The sequence below is a fragment of the Arabidopsis thaliana genome, assembly GCF_000001735.4.
Source record: "Arabidopsis thaliana chromosome 1 sequence".
NCBI lineage: Eukaryota > Viridiplantae > Streptophyta > Magnoliopsida > Brassicales > Brassicaceae > Arabidopsis > Arabidopsis thaliana.
The window spans coordinates 17,267,806-17,286,437 of record NC_003070.9 but is presented as its reverse complement, the minus strand read 5'-3'; the positions used below and the strand labels follow the sequence as shown (position 1 = coordinate 17,286,437).

At 35.2% G+C, this 18,632-nt stretch overlaps 5 protein-coding genes and 1 long non-coding RNA gene across 7 annotated transcripts; 2 read left to right on the top strand and 4 right to left on the bottom strand.

Moving 5' to 3' along the window:
* The first annotated feature begins 688 nt into the window (after positions 1-688).
* RD21A (Granulin repeat cysteine protease family protein) lies at positions 689-3,689 on the top strand. The gene is made up of 5 exons (NM_103612.3): positions 689-1,303; positions 1,845-2,080; positions 2,179-2,319; positions 2,667-3,116; positions 3,213-3,689. Exons 1-5 carry the CDS (start codon positions 829-831, stop codon positions 3,297-3,299), a joined length of 1,389 nt encoding a protein of 462 aa, NP_564497.1. The 5' UTR covers positions 689-828; the 3' UTR covers positions 3,300-3,689.
* A 3,989-nt stretch (positions 3,690-7,678) lies between these two features.
* AT1G07317 lies at positions 7,679-7,956 on the bottom strand. Its single transcript, NR_139227.1, has one exon. It is a non-coding gene; the product is annotated as an other RNA (long non-coding RNA).
* A 642-nt stretch (positions 7,957-8,598) lies between these two features.
* VFB1 (VIER F-box protein 1) lies at positions 8,599-10,548 on the top strand. Its single transcript, NM_103611.2, has one exon. The coding sequence runs from the start codon at positions 8,779-8,781 to the stop codon at positions 10,333-10,335; it is 1,557 nt and encodes a 518-aa protein (NP_175151.1). The 5' UTR covers positions 8,599-8,778; the 3' UTR covers positions 10,336-10,548.
* Positions 10,549-10,603: 55 nt separating this feature from the next.
* Positions 10,604-11,716, bottom strand: AT1G46984 (F-box family protein; the record flags this gene model as incomplete). Its single annotated transcript, NM_103610.1, has 1 exon — positions 10,604-11,716. The coding sequence occupies one exon, from the start codon at positions 11,714-11,716 to the stop codon at positions 10,604-10,606; it is 1,113 nt and encodes a 370-aa protein (NP_175150.1).
* Positions 11,717-12,808: 1,092 nt separating this feature from the next.
* On the bottom strand, positions 12,809-13,917 carry AT1G46912 (F-box associated ubiquitination effector family protein; the record flags this gene model as incomplete). 2 transcript variants are annotated; one of them, NM_001198229.1, is made up of 2 exons in its annotated part: positions 12,809-13,115; positions 13,562-13,917. In NM_001198229.1, 2 exons carry the CDS (start codon positions 13,915-13,917, stop codon positions 12,809-12,811), a joined length of 663 nt encoding a protein of 220 aa, NP_001185158.1. The 2 variants fall into 2 exon arrangements, with proteins under 2 accessions (NP_001185158.1, NP_175149.1); NM_103609.1 differs by having other exon boundaries at positions 12,809-13,747.
* Positions 13,918-14,731: 814 nt separating this feature from the next.
* AT1G46840 (F-box family protein) lies at positions 14,732-16,253 on the bottom strand (the record flags this gene model as incomplete). Its single annotated transcript, NM_103608.1, has 2 exons — positions 14,732-14,935; positions 15,030-16,253. The coding sequence occupies 2 exons, from the start codon at positions 16,251-16,253 to the stop codon at positions 14,732-14,734; spliced, it is 1,428 nt and encodes a 475-aa protein (NP_175148.1).
* Positions 16,254-18,632: the final 2,379 nt, after the last annotated feature.

Below are 18,632 nucleotides of genomic sequence, written 5' to 3'. Positions count from 1 at the left end.
GTATAAGTTTAGAGATGATTTGTTCATTTATTTGAAGTTTTTGATTTTTTTTTTCTTATTAAAATGACAAAAAGAATGATTTGAGTTCTTTTCTTTTTTGGCTCAAGATTTATTTTGGCCCACTTTTCTTTTCAATATTATTAAGAAAACTTGACTCATAAATTTTTGTTGGGAAAAAGAGGAAATGAGAAAAGGGATAATAATAACAAACAAAAAAATGATTTGATGTTGGTTTGGGTTCCCTCTTTTTAGTTCAAATATAACATGAGTAATAGTGGTAAATGTACATTATTTGAAAAATTGTAAATAATGCACTATTTACTATTTATTATCTGATTTGCTACTCTTTTTTTTTTCAGTTTCAATTATAGTTCAACATGGAGTTATTTTTTTGTCAAACCCCATATGATATCTTATCTACAAAGAAGCCCATAAATCACTTATCTTCATTTATTTTAGATCCACTTATTTTTAATTCTTTTTTTCTGTTTTGATTCCGTTTCAACTTGTTGGATACATATAACTTTTATTGTTTCTCTATCGTATCAAAAAAATAATTTGGATTTTTCCTATCTTTTTTTTCTTCTAACATACGGATTTTTTCCTTTCCGAAATTGAACTTTCTAATAAAAAAATTCGGAACAAGTCACCATTATTTTAGAAAATTAAAAAGAGTGACGAACGAAAACATTAAAATAGAAAACTAACAATTATTACACTTATCTCATTTGGCTTTTATATATACCCCACCACCATCTCTTGTCCATCATACAATCGTCTTCTTCATCATTTTCTCTTCTTCTTCTCCAAGAAAACACTGAAGAAGAAATGGGGTTCCTTAAGCCAACCATGGCGATTCTTTTTCTAGCGATGGTCGCCGTTTCATCAGCCGTGGACATGTCAATCATCTCCTACGACGAGAAACATGGCGTCTCCACCACCGGTGGCCGTAGCGAAGCCGAGGTTATGAGTATCTACGAGGCATGGTTGGTGAAACACGGCAAGGCTCAGAGCCAGAACTCTCTTGTTGAGAAAGATCGACGGTTCGAGATCTTTAAAGACAATCTTCGTTTCGTCGATGAACATAACGAGAAGAATCTTAGTTATAGATTGGGTTTGACTCGTTTTGCGGATCTTACTAACGATGAGTATAGATCCAAGTATCTTGGAGCTAAGATGGAGAAGAAAGGTGAGAGAAGGACTAGCCTACGGTACGAGGCTCGTGTCGGTGATGAGCTACCGGAGTCTATTGACTGGAGGAAGAAAGGAGCCGTGGCTGAGGTCAAAGATCAGGGTGGTTGCGGTAAGTTTCTACTGGATCTAACCATCATTTTTAGTTACTCTTATCGTAGTATATCATTTTTTGATTCAATCATAAAGTTTTGAAACTTTTGGAAAATGACATATTTGCCCCTTCCGGAAATTATGGGTGTTAGTTAGCAAGACAAAACTCAATAAATGAAATTAATAGTACTAATAATTTAACAAATCATCATGTGTATAGGTCATTAGTCATTACTTAATTAGAGACGTTGACTTATAGTCTAGTTATTTTTGCTTGTGAGCTATAGTTGTTTTGTCCTAAGCATAAAAATAAGGTTTTACTTGGTTACAGGCTCACAGCATTTCAAATGTGTACATTTTGGTTATGAATTTCAGTTATAAGGTTTATGAATGAATCTGATTAACTATAACATTAAATTTCGTAGTCATGATTATGTTAGAAATTGCACATTATTTTAGTCCTCCTTACAGAACATTGATATTAGAATATATGTGTTCCTGTTTGATGTTAATGTTTTGTTGTAAGCTGATGTTGTTGACACTTATGATTGGTAATGAAGGGAGTTGTTGGGCGTTTTCAACCATTGGAGCAGTGGAGGGAATAAACCAGATCGTAACCGGAGACCTAATAACCTTGTCTGAACAAGAGTTGGTCGATTGTGACACTTCATACAACGAAGGTTGTAACGGAGGTCTTATGGACTATGCTTTTGAGTTCATTATCAAGAATGGTGGAATCGATACAGACAAAGATTATCCTTACAAGGGTGTTGATGGAACTTGTGACCAGATCAGGGTAAGTACATTGGTTTTTGTTTTGACAAGGAATTACATTTGATTATTAACACAACTTATGATTCTTATATCAATCCTCTTGTGGGTTTCTTGTTACAGAAAAACGCTAAAGTTGTCACTATCGATTCATATGAGGATGTTCCAACTTACAGCGAGGAATCGTTGAAGAAAGCAGTTGCTCATCAACCCATTAGCATTGCCATTGAGGCTGGTGGTCGTGCGTTCCAGCTCTATGATTCGGTACAAATTTAACCATCTTCTCATAGTTCTTAGGTGTTTGTTAGTTTTTATGCATATAAATCCATTTCACTTCTGTTGTTAATTGTATACGCCAATTACAAACGAAAGGAGAAACTCTGTTTGGTGTTTGCGTTTACACTTTACAAAAGAATTCTATGAAAAATTGAAAAAAATGTTGCTAGTGTTTGAAAATGTAAAGTTTTATTCATATATAAACGCATGAAACAATTGCATCTAATAGGTGGTTGAATATTAAGTAGCTTTTCACTATTTTTGGTCTCAAAATGTTCATATTGTTGTTAGTCACCTTTGTCTCTAATGTGTTGATGTGATCTTTTCATCTGAAGGGTATATTTGATGGAAGTTGTGGAACACAACTAGACCACGGAGTTGTGGCGGTTGGATACGGAACTGAGAACGGCAAAGATTACTGGATTGTGAGAAACTCATGGGGTAAAAGCTGGGGAGAGAGTGGATACCTAAGGATGGCGCGTAACATTGCGTCTTCATCAGGAAAATGTGGAATCGCGATTGAACCTTCATACCCGATAAAGAATGGCGAAAACCCGCCAAACCCGGGACCTTCACCTCCATCTCCCATCAAGCCTCCAACCCAATGTGACAGTTACTACACTTGTCCTGAGAGCAACACTTGTTGTTGTCTGTTTGAGTATGGCAAGTATTGCTTTGCTTGGGGATGTTGCCCACTAGAAGCAGCCACTTGCTGTGATGACAACTATAGTTGCTGCCCTCACGAGTACCCGGTTTGTGACCTTGATCAAGGAACCTGTTTATTGGTAAGTTCTAATTCTTCCACTTTCAGTAACAAATATCAAGATGGTAAATAATGCTTGAATCTCACCTGACCTTGTTTGGGAATGTATCATTTGCAGAGCAAGAACAGTCCATTTAGTGTTAAGGCCTTAAAGCGTAAACCCGCAACGCCATTCTGGTCACAAGGCAGAAAGAACATTGCCTAAACATTGCTTCTTCAAGAGGACTCTGGCTCATGAGAGAAGAGATCTCTCTGAAGGGATTTATCAGATGCTTTTTAATGTTGTTGTTTATGCCATAACTAGATACATAAAAAATGCAGCTGTTGGGTTTCGTGTATATAAAAAAAGGACCCTATGTTTCATTCAGTTTCATAGTTGGGTTTCATTGATACAGTACATTTATTGTTAATTCAAGAAAATTGAATATTTATGGCTATGTTATGGTCCTATGGAAGTTTTACACCTTTGCTTCTATGAGGCCTAACGAAATCATCTTTGCTTTAACACAATTCTTTTTCAACTTCTTTTGCATTAATTTAGCTCTGCTAGTAGGAAGCCTAACGAAGTCATCCCGCCTAAAATTTTGATTTTCTTTTGCACTTTAACAAATCAATTTTTAAATTTTATGTTTAATTTTGAAATTTCTTTCAATTGACTAAAATGTGTGATAAATTTTAAAACTAGTGATGGCTACATATAATGGATCAATTATGGGATCGACACGTTAAAGTCTGTGCTTTTGTGGAGATAGGAACATCTCACAGTATTCACAAATTCATGTACTTTTACCTATTGTTGTTTTACAGTTTTACCCTTTACAACTTTCCAAAAATATTTTCAGTTTTTTTTTTCTTTTTCTTGTACCACTGTTGAAGCATCGTCTACAACCTATCCCATTAATAATTTTAAATCAAACGCAATAAGCATCGTCTACAACCTATCCCATTAATAATTTTAAATCAAACGCAATAGGAGAGATACACGTCTCTGATTAATATGCATTCGTTTCTTGCATTGGTTTTCTCTCCGTAATCAGCTCAAATTCATCGGAAAGCCGGTGAATTTTGTCGCCGTCTCTTTCTTACACGACCTCCGTGTAAACAACAATTCTCTCCGCTTACTCTTCAATTCAATTTCATCGGAGCCCAAGATTGGATCCCTTGGGTTCCATAGATACTATCTTCTTAGAGTATATATTTCTTCTATGAGAGCTTGTTTAATGAGAACCATCAACATGATTAAAGTAGATTTCAAGTTTCTGGAAAAATAAAGAGAAGAAGTAAAACGATGAAGAAGAAAAAACATGGAGAAGAAGTCAAACATAAGGAACCAAAACAGTCACTTCGCGTATATGAAAGTGCTTAATCTCATAAGCCCAAATAGATTGTTCCTTTTTTCAAATTTCTGGCCCATATTGTGCCTAATTCTGTAATAGCCCCTACATATAATTGTTGGTTAATCTTACTTTTACATATTTCAAACTACTATTTAGTCTATAGATGAATTTAGATTTTGAAGCATATTAGGGTGTCACACCCCTGGCATCTATATTCGGTTTTAGGCTCAGTTCTTCCAAGTGCTAGACTGCGACTACTATAATACATGTATCAAATCTCTTCTACTCTGTGACCCAAGTTCTTGAGAAATAAGATACTTATATTTAATGTTACATAGATTAGGATTAACTACAATTTGCATAGGGTCTAATAAAACATATGACTTGAGTCTGTATGTTATTCAAATGGTTGGATAGTAAAATCCTAGTATCAGGATCTCCTCCTCCTTCCATCACCATTAGTTTCTTAGAAGCTACGGACATCATTATCAGTCGTGAGAGTTAGGCCATAGTGGTCATCATCAGAATATCATCCAGTAACTGTGTTTCAGCTTTAGGAGGTTCAATTAAAAGGAAAAAGAAAAATTGTCATTCATAGAGTTAATTCGATCATTCACCCAAAATTAGTTGGAAACAAGCTTTCACAAAATATTTGATATTGACAATATACTGCTTCACGAATGATATGTGCCCCAAACGATATCTAAATTTATTTTTGATATATATATATTTTTAATTTACTTGAGATGTGGTAGGATTTCAGTCAATTGTATATATTGCCATTGTTCTTTTTCTACGAGGTGTCAATTTCAAGATCAGTTCTTTGAGTGTAACAAAATGGCTAATATATAGTTAGTAAGATTGTTAAAGAAAATATAATATGATTTATTCTAATTTAGAATAATAATAAAAATATATATATGAAAGTATTAAAGTAGATGGTCCATGCTGACCATCCAACTTAAAAACAAAATGCACTAATTGACATGTGACCAAAAGTATGAGTCTAGCCTAGTTACATATACTTTTCGTGTGTCAAGCAATATGGTTGTCAAGTATGTAACAAGGAGTGGTTTACGTATCATATGTCACTTGTTACTTAGGCCCATATTCTATATTACACGTCTAAGTAACATTGTTGTCTACCAAGCAATGGTCATCAACCTCATTCTCTTGAATTCAAAAAAATGAAAAGCGGTACAATGAGTTTTTAATTTAAGAGAAGGAGGTTAATGACCATTGCATTTGACTACTAAGTCACTTCTCAAAAATGTCTCTACCAAGACATTTAACACATAATGTCTTTAGTTTAAAGACACTTAAACATTTAATTAATATATTTTTTGGGGACTTTCGTAAGAATATGCACATTTTGGTCCAATAATTAGAGAAATGAATATTTAGAATGGACTTATAGGTTTGAGCATATATTAGCAATATATATGACGGGTTTGCCCTTCGTTTCAATTTATCAACACCATCGTCTTCAACAAAATTTTCTAGCCAACATGTCTTCTCCAATCAAAATAAATGATTTTTGATGGAAGAAATCTAAACCCTAAGGGGATACTATCGAGAAAACCCTTGGTTTCTAATCTGAAACACGGTTTGAATGAATTAATCTCTAATTCATCACTAAATCTAAACCAAATTTGATCCTTATTGGTCAACGGAGTTCATCATCATCGTCACCAACTAATAACAGAGGATCTGGAGACCCAAGCTACCACCCTCGCTTCTCATTGTCGCTCAACTCACCATCATCGCTGAAACTCACCATCGTCGCCAACACTAATCGGAAGTCGAGATTGTGTCGTCTTTTTCATCACGAGACATGATTCATGAGTCACCGTTGTTGCTTCTCACCGTCGTCAAAATCGTTGTCCTCGCAGGAGCTCAATCATCACACCGTCATTTTAAACAAGTTCTTAAAGAAGGAAGAAGAAAATGCCAATTAGTCTTTTACAAAGATAGAAAGTACTCATTTATATAAACCCTAGAGAAAATGCCTACTTTTACCATACTGTAAACAAAATTGTGGTTTTCATATAATTGATCTGTATTCTTTACATACATTATATTTTAAATGTGGGGGAAGACCCTCTCATTCATGTGCAATGGAGGTGCTGTTATGGATTAAGGCACTTCCTTCTCTCACAAATAATTGTTTTGCCTTTCCACTATTAATTCTAAATTAAAACAAAACTTGGAGTTCAGGCGTTTGTTGCATCCGTACATCATCTTCCACCTCACAAAATCCAAACAAATCTCCATTACAGCTAGCTAGCTCTCTCTCTCTCTCTCTCTCTCTCTCTCATCTCTCTCTCTCTCTCTCTCTCTCTCTCTCTCTCTCTCTCTCTCTCTCTCTCTCTCTCTCTCTCTCTCTCTCTCTCTCTCTCTCTCTCTAACAAAGTGTAACACAGAAGGAGAAGAGTACCTCTTCAAGATTTGTTATCATCGAAGATTTCCCCGTCAGTAAATACAATCTCCTCACTCGCTTTGCTCGAATCGAATTCAAATGCCACAATCCACGTTGAGTTCCAGACTTTAGGGTTTAGCTTTCTTCCATTAAAAATCGTTTAATTTGATTGATTGGGTTAATCGAAGAAGACGTGTTGGTGGCGAAGAGAGTTAAAAACAAAAGAGAGTATTTTGATGGACATTGACAAAAGTGATGGTATTGACAATATGGTGTCTATGAAACAAGTGCAACAATGAGAAATGAGAACTGAGGATTGAGGATTTTCGTTGCCGGAAAATTTGTCAAAGACGATGAAGTGTGGTTATCACTCTAAAAGTTCTTTTCTCGTACTCATTCTTACAAAAGTCCCATGTTATGTCACCTAAGAGAGATAACCATCTTAATTATCATTGATTAGTTAGAGTTCAAAATTAATTATTGTAACTTGGCATAATGGCTTCTCCTTTTTTAACTGGGGGCTTTTATGGGGTATGTCATAATTTGGGCCAAAAATTAGAAAAAGAGAACATTTCACTTGGGCTTACACAGATCGGCATATTTTTATCGACAAAATGACAACTTTGCCCTCTTTCTTCCTTTCTTCTTCACATCTTGTCTTCGTTCATCTGTTTTTTTTTCAAAAAATTTATTGATCTTCTTCTACCTTTTGAATCCTATCGATCCAATTAACTGGTTTTTGATAAAAGAAATCTAAACCCTAAGGGGATGATGTGTAGGAAACCCAAGGATTCCAATTTTAGACACATTAAATCAATTACATGTTTAGAAATTCAATTGAATCAACCTCTTCAATTATCATCAAAATCGAATAAATCCTAAATCATCTTCATCAAAACTGCATATAAAGATCCAAACTACCACTTTTGCTTTTCATTGTTGCTCAAGTCACCATTATCGCTGAAACTACTCACCATGAATGGTAATCGGAAGCCGAGATATTGCCGTCTTTTTCATCCATCTCGTTTCACCACTAGACATGAGTCATGAGTCACCGCCCTTGGATCTTAATGTCATTGAAATCGTTACAAGAGCTCAATCACCACCACCGTTTATAATCAAAAATCTTGAAGAAAAATCAAAGGTAAAAGGAAGAAGAAAAGACAAAATAGTCTTATAAAAAAGAGAAAATGTACTCATAACTATAAACATTTTTAAAAATGCGACATTTTACAGTACCCCAAACAAATTTGTGGTTAATAGATCTATTAACCTCTTTTTTTTTTTCAATGTAATATTAAACTTGAGCAGCAATTTTACTCTATATTTTTTAAAAATCACAATTCATTGTTACAAAATCAAAAACTATGCGGTAAACCTTAAATTTTGTAAAAATTTGATAAATAATATATTAAATCGAAATTCTTTTATGCGAGATATACAAAATCTATAAGATATGACCATATTTTTTTTTTGAGATATGTATGAGAGTTATATTATGTATTATTTTTTATATCACATGATTGATATAAAAAATATCAAAATGGAAAGTAAAGTTAAAAAAAATAACGATTTGGAGGATTTTTTTTTGTAGAAATCCCTAAAATATTCTTAGCTTATTTTCTCTAGAATGGATACGGCAACAAAGAGAAACATATTGTTAAAACTTAAAAAACAAATGACAAACAATTTTATAACTAAAATGTCACAAACAAACAGAATTAACCGAAAAATAAATAAATAATAAACAATTTCACTCAAAAATCTAAATGAAAACTGTAAGCAACAGTTTCCACAAACTAATTTCACAACCTTACCTTTAAACCAACGCTCAAACTCACTAACCGACAAAATCAATATCCAAAATCGAAATCAAAATTCTCCTCTACGCCGCAGACGACGACGACGACCACCGGAGACTTTCGTGGATGGGCCAATCAACCTCCGCCGCCGGAAATTCCATCCTCAATCGACGACGAAGCAAATCGTTTACACTGAAATTCCCGATTGAATCAATCGAATCTGAGATTTCACAACCTGACTACACATCGAGTTTACCTGACGAGTGCTTAGCTTTGGTGTTCCAGTTCTTAAACTCCGGTAATCGGAAAAGATGTGCTCTGGTTTGTCGTCGGTGGATGATCGTCGAAGGACAGAATCGTTACCGTCTTTCTCTCCACGCTCGCTCAGATCTGATTACTTCGATTCCTTCTCTCTTCTCTCGATTCGATTCCGTTACTAAGCTTTCGTTGAAATGCGATCGTAGATCTGTTAGTATCGGCGACGAAGCGCTTGTTAAGATCTCTCTCCGGTGTAGGAATTTGAAGAGACTTAAGCTTAGAGCTTGCCGTGAGCTCACCGATGTAGGTATGGCTGCTTTTGCTGAGAATTGTAAGGATTTGAAGATATTCTCTTGTGGTTCTTGTGATTTTGGAGCTAAAGGTGTGAAAGCTGTGCTTGATCATTGCTCGAATCTCGAGGAGTTATCGATTAAGCGTCTCCGTGGATTCACCGATATAGCTCCGGAGATGATTGGTCCTGGTGTTGCTGCTTCGTCTCTTAAGTCGATTTGCTTGAAGGAGCTTTATAATGGTCAGTGTTTCGGTCCTGTGATCGTTGGTGCGAAGAATCTTAAGTCTCTGAAGCTTTTTAGGTGTTCTGGTGATTGGGACTTGCTTCTTCAAGAGATGTCTGGTAAGGATCATGGTGTAGTGGAGATACATTTGGAACGTATGCAAGTTAGTGATGTAGCTTTATCTGCGATATCGTATTGCTCGAGTCTCGAGAGTTTGCATCTTGTGAAGACACCTGAATGCACGAATTTCGGATTAGCTGCGATTGCAGAGAAGTGCAAGCGTTTGAGGAAGCTTCATATTGATGGATGGAAAGCGAATTTGATTGGTGATGAAGGGCTTGTGGCTGTGGCTAAGTTTTGTTCTCAGTTACAGGAACTGGTACTGATTGGAGTGAATCCAACGACACTTAGTTTAGGAATGTTGGCTGCGAAATGTTTGAATCTTGAAAGATTGGCACTTTGTGGTTGTGATACGTTTGGTGATCCTGAGCTTTCTTGTATCGCAGCGAAATGTCCGGCTTTAAGGAAATTGTGTATCAAGAACTGTCCGATTTCGGATGTGGGAATCGAGAATCTTGCAAACGGATGTCCTGGTTTAACCAAAGTGAAAATCAAGAAGTGCAAAGGAGTATTGGGAGGGTGCGCAGACTGGTTAAGAACAGTTAGGCCTATGCTTTCGGTGAACGCAGACACCATGGAACAAGAACATGAAGAAGCAGCAAGCAATGATGTTGTAGGAGGATCGCAAGAAAACGGAATCGAATTCCCTCAATTGAACAGTCAGATCATGGCATCAAGCATTGCATCAAGTAGTAGAAACCGGTCAGGGTATTTCAAATCAGGCATTGGATTGTTCAGCGGAATGAGTCTAGTGCCTTGCACTTCGAGACAACGACGGGCAAGCAGGTGATTGGCACTGTGTTCATTACTTGATCAAGTAGTTTCTTACAAATGAAATTGTATATATATGGCAGTTGTTTGTTGCATTACTCAGTTCCATAAATCAATCTTTATGAAGAACCAAGACTATATAAACCATAAGAAAACCAGTAGCAGTAGAATAACAAGATCAATTTCATTGAGAGAGTTTTGAGAATAATCAATTCAAGTGTAAATATAGTAAGAGTTAAGAAGACTAAAAGAATCAAACCCATATATGACCAGCCGCCTCAATGTTATTACAGAACCATCACATTTTCAACATGATTTGGAAAGATGAAGAATTCGTTAGCGTGATGCTTACCTATCGATAACTTGTCTTCAATTCCTTTGATTTTAACTTTCTTAACACTCTCTTTCTCTAAATCATAGTAGGAAACATAGAGTGAATCGCGCCAACAACTTGACGCACAAAACATTTCACCCGTATCAGTTGCCCTTATAGCCTCAAAAGTTGTATCTGGAAAAACGAAGTTGTGCTTGGACCATTCCACTTTGTTGGTGTCATCTAGAACCCATAGCTGAGCAAGATCAGTGTTAGGAAAAAGCACACCTAGTTTTCCCTTGTAGTTTATTAGACTCAAAATCTCGACGTACATTTTTATTTCTACAAAACGAAATTCCTCAGACCTAACATCGAAGCGAACTATCATAGCATTAGTATTTCTGTAATATAAAACCCCGTTGATGCATATCCCATTGCTCTTTTTCCGAGGGTAATGCGGATACGAATATTCAATCTTTCTCCACGAAAGTTTTCTTCCAGTCCCTAGTGTAAGAACTTGATGCTCTTTGGAGGATGTTATACACAAAACCTTGAACTGTTTCTCGATAGGATCATACCCGAAAAAGCTTTTCGAATGACTATTCTTCACTCCCAAGTCAGGTAAAGGTATTTGCTGACCCGTGCTAGGGTTCCATATAACAGAAACCCTATCTATCTTTCCCTTTAAACTCAGCCTATTGTTCAGATAGATAAATCCATTAACCAACTGAAAACTTTGCATACACCAATTTCCTGAAAAACCCTTATGATAGTCTGTTGCCACAACAGGGAAGTTCTCATCAAAATTCCGAGGCTGAGGGGCTGAGAAGAGATGCCACTTGCTGCCGTATCGGATGGTGAACAAAAGACGTGGTCGAGGCGGTGACTTTATGAGGAACGATTCCGTAAAATCTGAACTTTGAAGTATGGAAGCCCATTGCTTCGACACGAGACGACATATTGCGATGGAATTCATAGGTAATCTTGAGAGTATCTCAATGATGAGATCGATGGGAAGCGTGGATAATTGTGTGTAGCATCGAATTCTTTTAGGGCGAACCAAGAAATCGTTCTTCCGTCTATTCATGGCGTCTTTACTTGACAAGTTTTGGGTTGCTCGACGAATACAGTTTTTTTACTTGGGGGAAAAGTTAACCGCATGATACGATTTTAGGAGAAAAAGACTTAAGGTAATGCAATCTTTTCTTTACCATTATCGTTTTGAGAATGTTTTCAATTTAATATATTTCAAATATTTTAATTTCTATTTTTTTTTTAATTGTTAGGTCAAAAAATATTTAATTTAGAGGACTAATTTGAGAGGATGAATGTAGTAGTATTGTGGAAAAACGTTCTATTTTTCACGAGGACTATTTGTTTTCGTGGAGAAATATGTATATAACTTTTGTTTCGGAGATATATAAATCGAGATCATACTTTAGGTTCTATCTGGCGTGATGCGATAGTTCTCGTAGGAAAATAAACCGTTTCCAATGTATATTATTAATCAGAAGACGCCAACTCAAACAGAGGTTTCTCAAAACAGAGGTTTCTCAAAACAGAGTTGTTGTTATACTTTACCAATCCATGGATCTCTCTACTCTCATCTTTGTTTTAAATATTGTTTGTCTCATTACTCAATTAAAATATTACATCTTTACTGATCTATCACGTTGCCAACACTTGATAAAAACATCACATTCGCAATACTCTATGATTATTAACGAAACTGAAGACAAACCAAGACTCCATTAACTGTAACTTCTTCGGTTAAAACTCTTAGAACTAACAGTAGTGTTCTCCTCGAAGTTGTAGAAAAAACACATAAAGTATTGGTCGGATAAACGGCTTCGCACGAAAACAATTTCACTTGTATTGCATCCTCAAAAACTCATAGCTCACAAGGAGAAAAGTGGCGTGGTTAATATATTTGTATGTAAAATTTGTTTCTCAAGTCTCGGCAATCTTTAAGTGATGCATATATACATTAAAATGTAGTAGCAGTAGAAGATCAACAGTAAGAAAAACAATATGAAGAAATTAAGAATAATAAAATTAATGTTACTGAGAGTTTAGATAACATCCAAAGCAAGGATCAATAAAAGTGGAAATATAAAAAGAGTTAAAAACGATCAATCGAAGACAACAGTTATGACCAAAACCGTGATCAGCCTCAATGTTATTGTAGAAACATCAGATTCTCAACATAATTTGTGAAGGTGACTAATGAGTTACCAATATCTCTCGATACCTTGTCTTTCATTCCTTTGATTTCAACTTCTCTAACACTCTGACTCTCCAGATTGTAGTAGTAAACATATAATGGATGGCTCAAAGGACTTGATAACGTCCAAACAAGTTCTCCACTATCAGTTGCCCATATTGATTTCTTAACTTCCTCCGAAGCTGTATATGGCAAAACAAATTTGTACTTCGACCATTTAACATTCTTGGTGTCATCTAGAACCCATAGCTCAGCACTATAACTATAAACAGACCACATTAGGACACCTAGCTTTCCCTTGTATTCTAAGAGAATCGAACCCTTTACCTCTTTAATTTCTATTTCTATAAAACTAAATTTCTCGGACCTAACATCAAAGCATACTATTATCTCGGTACCATCATAACACCTATTTTTCAACCAAGCTATGTAATATAATACCCCGTTGATGCATATCCCATTTTTGTCTTTATGAGGTTCATGCGGAAACAAACATTCGATCTTTCTCCACAATAGCTCTCCCGTCCCTAATGTCAGAACTTGATATTGCTCGTTGGAGGTTCTTCCTTGTCTATAAAAATTCGTCCAGCACAAAACCTTGAACTGTTTCCGGATTGGATCATACCCGAAAAAGCATTTCAATATAACATTCCCCGTTCCCACTTTAGGTGATGTTATGTCCAACTTCCAGAATAACCCATATGATACTCTTTTGCTACAACACTTAAGTTCTTTCCAAAAGTTTGAGGTTGAGGGGATGAGAAGTAGTACCACTTGCTGCCACTTCTGAAGGTGAACAAAAGACGCGGCCGTGACAATGACTTTGTGAGGAACGATTCCGCAAAATCTGGACGTTGAAGTATGGAAGCCCATTGTTTCGACACACAACGACATATTGCGATGGAATCCAGAGGTAATCTTGAGACTATCTCGATGATGAGATCGATGTGAAGCGTCTCTCTTACATATGTTGAGACCGATGATTGTGAGTTGCGTCGGACGAGTTTACGGCGATCCATCGAATCGTTCTTCTGATTGTTCATGGCGTCTTCTTTACTTGGCATGGTTCTGCTTCACGAATACAGTTTTACTTGGGGAAAAAGTAAATCACATGGTACAATTTTATGAAAAGGAGTAAGTAAGGTTAATAGAAATATATATTCTGATATTTACCATAATCTTTTAGAATGTTTCCTATATAAAAGTTTAGGGTTTTCGTAATACTATCTTGGCTTTTACGGGTTTTAGTAATATTCTGTAATATTGAATTTCTATTTAAACAACCCTTAATATTTTTAACTAGTTACATCAAAAATTTCTTTAATTTATAAAGTAACTATTTAAATAGTTAAGTCAAAAATTAAATCAAACAAATTTTCACTATTGAATGTTTTCAGTGACGAAATTTATTTCTATATCAATTTTTGTATAGTTAAAATGTCAAATTTATTGATCAACAAAGTAAAGTTTATTTACAAGGAAGAATGTTTTTTGAAAAAAAAACACAGAGAAATTGGAAAATATACCGGAAAGAATTTAAGAAACCCAACTGAAAACTACGACCAAGTGGACTTGAACCACCACTGGAAATAGTACAAGTTTTCGTGAGTCTTGTTAATGTAAGGAGCTTTCTCTGTTCCGAACTAATTTATCAATAATCAATAGATCAGACTATATTGTCTAGGAGGTAATGCAATTGCTTGTGACATCTCGCATTCTCGTGGTAGGTTGTGATAACTTGAAAAGATCTTAATTAGACACCGTTTTTAATCTTATAGTTGAATTTTACTCCAACCCTATTCTAGTTCCAACTCTAAAATACAGTTCTACTGTAAATTGGATATAGGGGTAGATAGAAGTCTCTATATCCGCATCATTTCAATGAACTTCATGTTTTCCACGTTTTGTCGAGCGTTCTCTTCGTTCTGCCGCTTGATCTCCGCGTTTTTCACCAATATCATCTTGCTCGTCTTCTCCAATGCTTCGATCCGAGCATCTTTTCCCTGAGCTCTTGTAAGATCTCGTGGTAGAGTAAGAAGAAGCATAAGCAGTTTGGGTTAAAGGACTTCTTGTCAGAGTTTCCTGCGAGTTCATATATAACAATTACTACTAAGTAAGTAAAATTAACGAATCAACATCTATTAGAACAAAAAGAAAACGACTTCTTCTTCCTCACCCTCTCCATAACCCGGTTCGTGAGAGTGTCCTGAATGGGAATGGTTTTCTTGTGCAATGGCAAAACCATCAAATTCTCAACATGATTCGTGAAGGTGAAAAATCCGTCATAGCGATCTTTACCCGTGGACACCTTGTTTTCCATTCCTTTGATGTCAACTCTTCTAAAACTTTGTCTTTCCAAATTGTAGTACACAACATAAAATGGTTGGGTCCAAGGACTTGACGGCCAAACAAGTTCACCCGTACCAGTTGCCCACGTTGAATTTTCCTGACCTGAATATGGACAAACAAAGTTGTGCTTCGACCAGTTATCATTCTTGGTGTCATCTAGAACCCATACCTCACCACGAGGACTACCATAAACAACTAAATATACACCTAACTTGCCCCTATAGTTTATAAGAGTCACAATGAATGCATTTTCTATTTTTATGAAACTAAATTTCTCTGAGCTAACATCGAAGCAAATTATTATCATGGTACTACATTTGATCCAACCTATGAAATACAAAACTCCATTGATGCATATCCCTCTGTTACTTTTATCACGAAGACGATACATAAACGGACATTCTATGTTTCTCCACAACAACGGTCCTGTCCCTAATGTCAGAACTTGATACTTGTAGGAGGTTGTTTGTTGTTTATTAACCACGGTCATGCACAAAACCTTGAATTGTTTCTCGGTTGGATCATACGCAAAAAAACTGTTAAAATCAAGATTCTCCGGTTCCAGTTTAGGTAAAGTTATGAGCTGCCTCGTGCAAGGGTTCCATATAACTTGAGTCCTATCTGTCATTCCCTTTGAGTTATAACTCATAAAGATAAATCCATGAACAGATTGACAACTTTTCATGTACCAATTCTCATAAGAACCCATATGATGCTCTGTTGCTTCAACACTTAAGTTATTACCAAATTTTTGAGGCTGAGGGGATGAGAAGAAGTTCCACTTGCCGTCAAATCTGAAGGTGAACCAAATACGCGGACGAGACAATGAACTTCTCAGGAACGATTCCACGAAATCTTGGCTGACAAGTAATGAATTCCATTGCTTTGACACACAACGACAAATTGCGATTGACTTCGCAGATAATCTTGAGAGTATCTCGATGACGAGATCGATGTGAAGCTTCTCTAGTACATACGTTGAAGCTGATGACTGTGTATTGCGTCGGACGATTTTACGGCGATCCATCCAATCGTCCTTCTGAATATTCATGGCAAATTTTGCCCTAATTTGATACAAAGAAAAAAAGGTTTTGCATTACTCCACGAAATACGAATACAGCTTTACAAAAAGGATTCCCCAAAAAAGAAGAAGGTAGAAAACATATTCACCCACTTAATTTGATAAAAAGGAAGCCATATATCAAATTAGGTGGGTAAAAAAAAAGAAAGTAGAAAAAGATAAATATCAGAATATTTTAGGGTACATAATATTCTGATATTTACATTTTTCTACCTTCTCAAAAAAATAAGGAAAGTACAAAAAATATTTTGATATTTACCGTAATCTTTAAAAATTATATAGTTTCCTATTTATTTGTTTTCTGCACGCAACTGAATTTTAACTGTTTCCGTAAAAATATTGTACTGTTTACCATAATTTATTTTTAAATATTAAATTTATTATTCTTTTTAATGAATGTATAATTTATTCAACTTTAAAAAAAAAATTATTTACCATATATGAACATTTGTAAACCAAACATGTTTGCTTAACTTACAATTTTGGGAACATAAATCTACATATTCTTTATTGGGCATATATATATTTTGGATCATTGTCCATTATATACCGTCTAACTTCAGTCCTAATGATTTATATACGAACTATTTGACAGCTCTATCGGTAAGCTCGTAATAAGTCTTTGTAAGGTTTTTTCGAACACCTTTTAGTCGAACCCGCAGAATAAGTAAATGTTTTTTGATAATTTACCTTAAAATATCCATGTTGTTGATGGATTTTGAATCCTATGCAAGATTGACGAGTGGATTCTGTATATTGTAAGGTAGCTAGCTTTTGAACCTGTCCGGGAAAGCTATCACGACAATCTCTTGAATTACTCCGATAATGGACAAATGTTTCTGATGAATTTTGATGCTCACATAAAACTGACTAATGTTTTAATATGTGGTTCCATGAGCTTCGTGATACGGTGCAGGTGAGTCTTCACGATTGTTTTGCAGTTTTTCTTGTTGGTTTAGGACTCCACATAAACCATTAGGATGAAATTTTATGTACACATTCAATCTTAGGTCAGTTCCTTGATTCGAACTTGGTTTCTCCAAAATTCTTCTTTTTTGGTTTGATACGGTTTGGTTGATGTGTAAACCGGCTCATTTTTGGTCAACTTCGGATTTGGGTTCTAATGTCCTTTTTTTTTTTTTTTTGTTATATCTAATGTCCATAATATATTAGTTTGGTACCACTTCAAATATGATATTTAAGACTATAACGTTGATTTGGATTTGGTTTAATGTTTCTCTATACGGTTCTGTTCCAATTCGATACTTTTGATTCGAGTATTTTGTCCAGAGCTAACAGTGATCATTAACTCCTAACTATTATGGTAACGAATGTATATAGTCAAAACAAAAGTTTTATATTACTATTTTTTATTTTTTATTGCTAACTTATTTTTGTTTTATTCTTTTCGAAAAACTTAATATCGATATTTCATACCACCAAATTTGTATTGTAATCATTTTCGTATCACTAGTCAACTATCGCATACACGGATCGAGTTTACATATATGTGAGTGGTAGAATTAAACCAAAAATACTTTTTAGGTTAATAATGTTAAAATTCAAGTGGTGACTATAAAACGATTGACGTCCAAAAAAAGAGATAAGAAAATGGAAGATGGAAGCTGATGGGGTTTTTGTCGGCCAATATTTGGGTTTATCTTTAACCCATCTCTCTACGTGTCCCTTCTCTTGTTCTTTTCTTAAGTGACGTGTCTTCGTTATAACTTAATTATTACTACTTAATTTTCCACAAATACGTTTGACTCTTTCGTGAATTCGTTTTTGATACTTCTTAAACCTATTTTTGACCATCCCCTCGAAGTAGAAACGTAAACATATACGAATCAAACAAATTATGTTCACTGTTTAATGATGCACAGGAGAAAATCCTAATCATGCACTGCGAGAACGAGTTTAAATTAAATGATTCAACGAATAAGCATTGTTCATATTCTTGACGGATGTACCAATACTTGAATCTAGAGATGTTGTGGTGGGTAGAAAAGTCTAGCCCGACCTGAACCCAAAAAAAACCCGCCCATCAAAAACTTAACTTTAGAAAACCCAGATGAGTTTTTGATTTAGTGGGTAAAGCCCGAAAAAACCTGATTGTTCCGAGACTATCCGTGGGTACCCAACTTGGTTTCTGTCATTTTCTTAGAGTTTATATTTAACTGCTAATATACTATTATATGTATATTGTATCTTTATTTTGCTTATAAATATATTTTAAATTGTATTTATTTTATGTATTATATATATATTTAATGGGAAAAAGGTTTAATTGCGTTTTTGGCGGGAAAATGTTAAATTGCGTTTTTTGGCGGAAAAATGTTAAATTGCGTT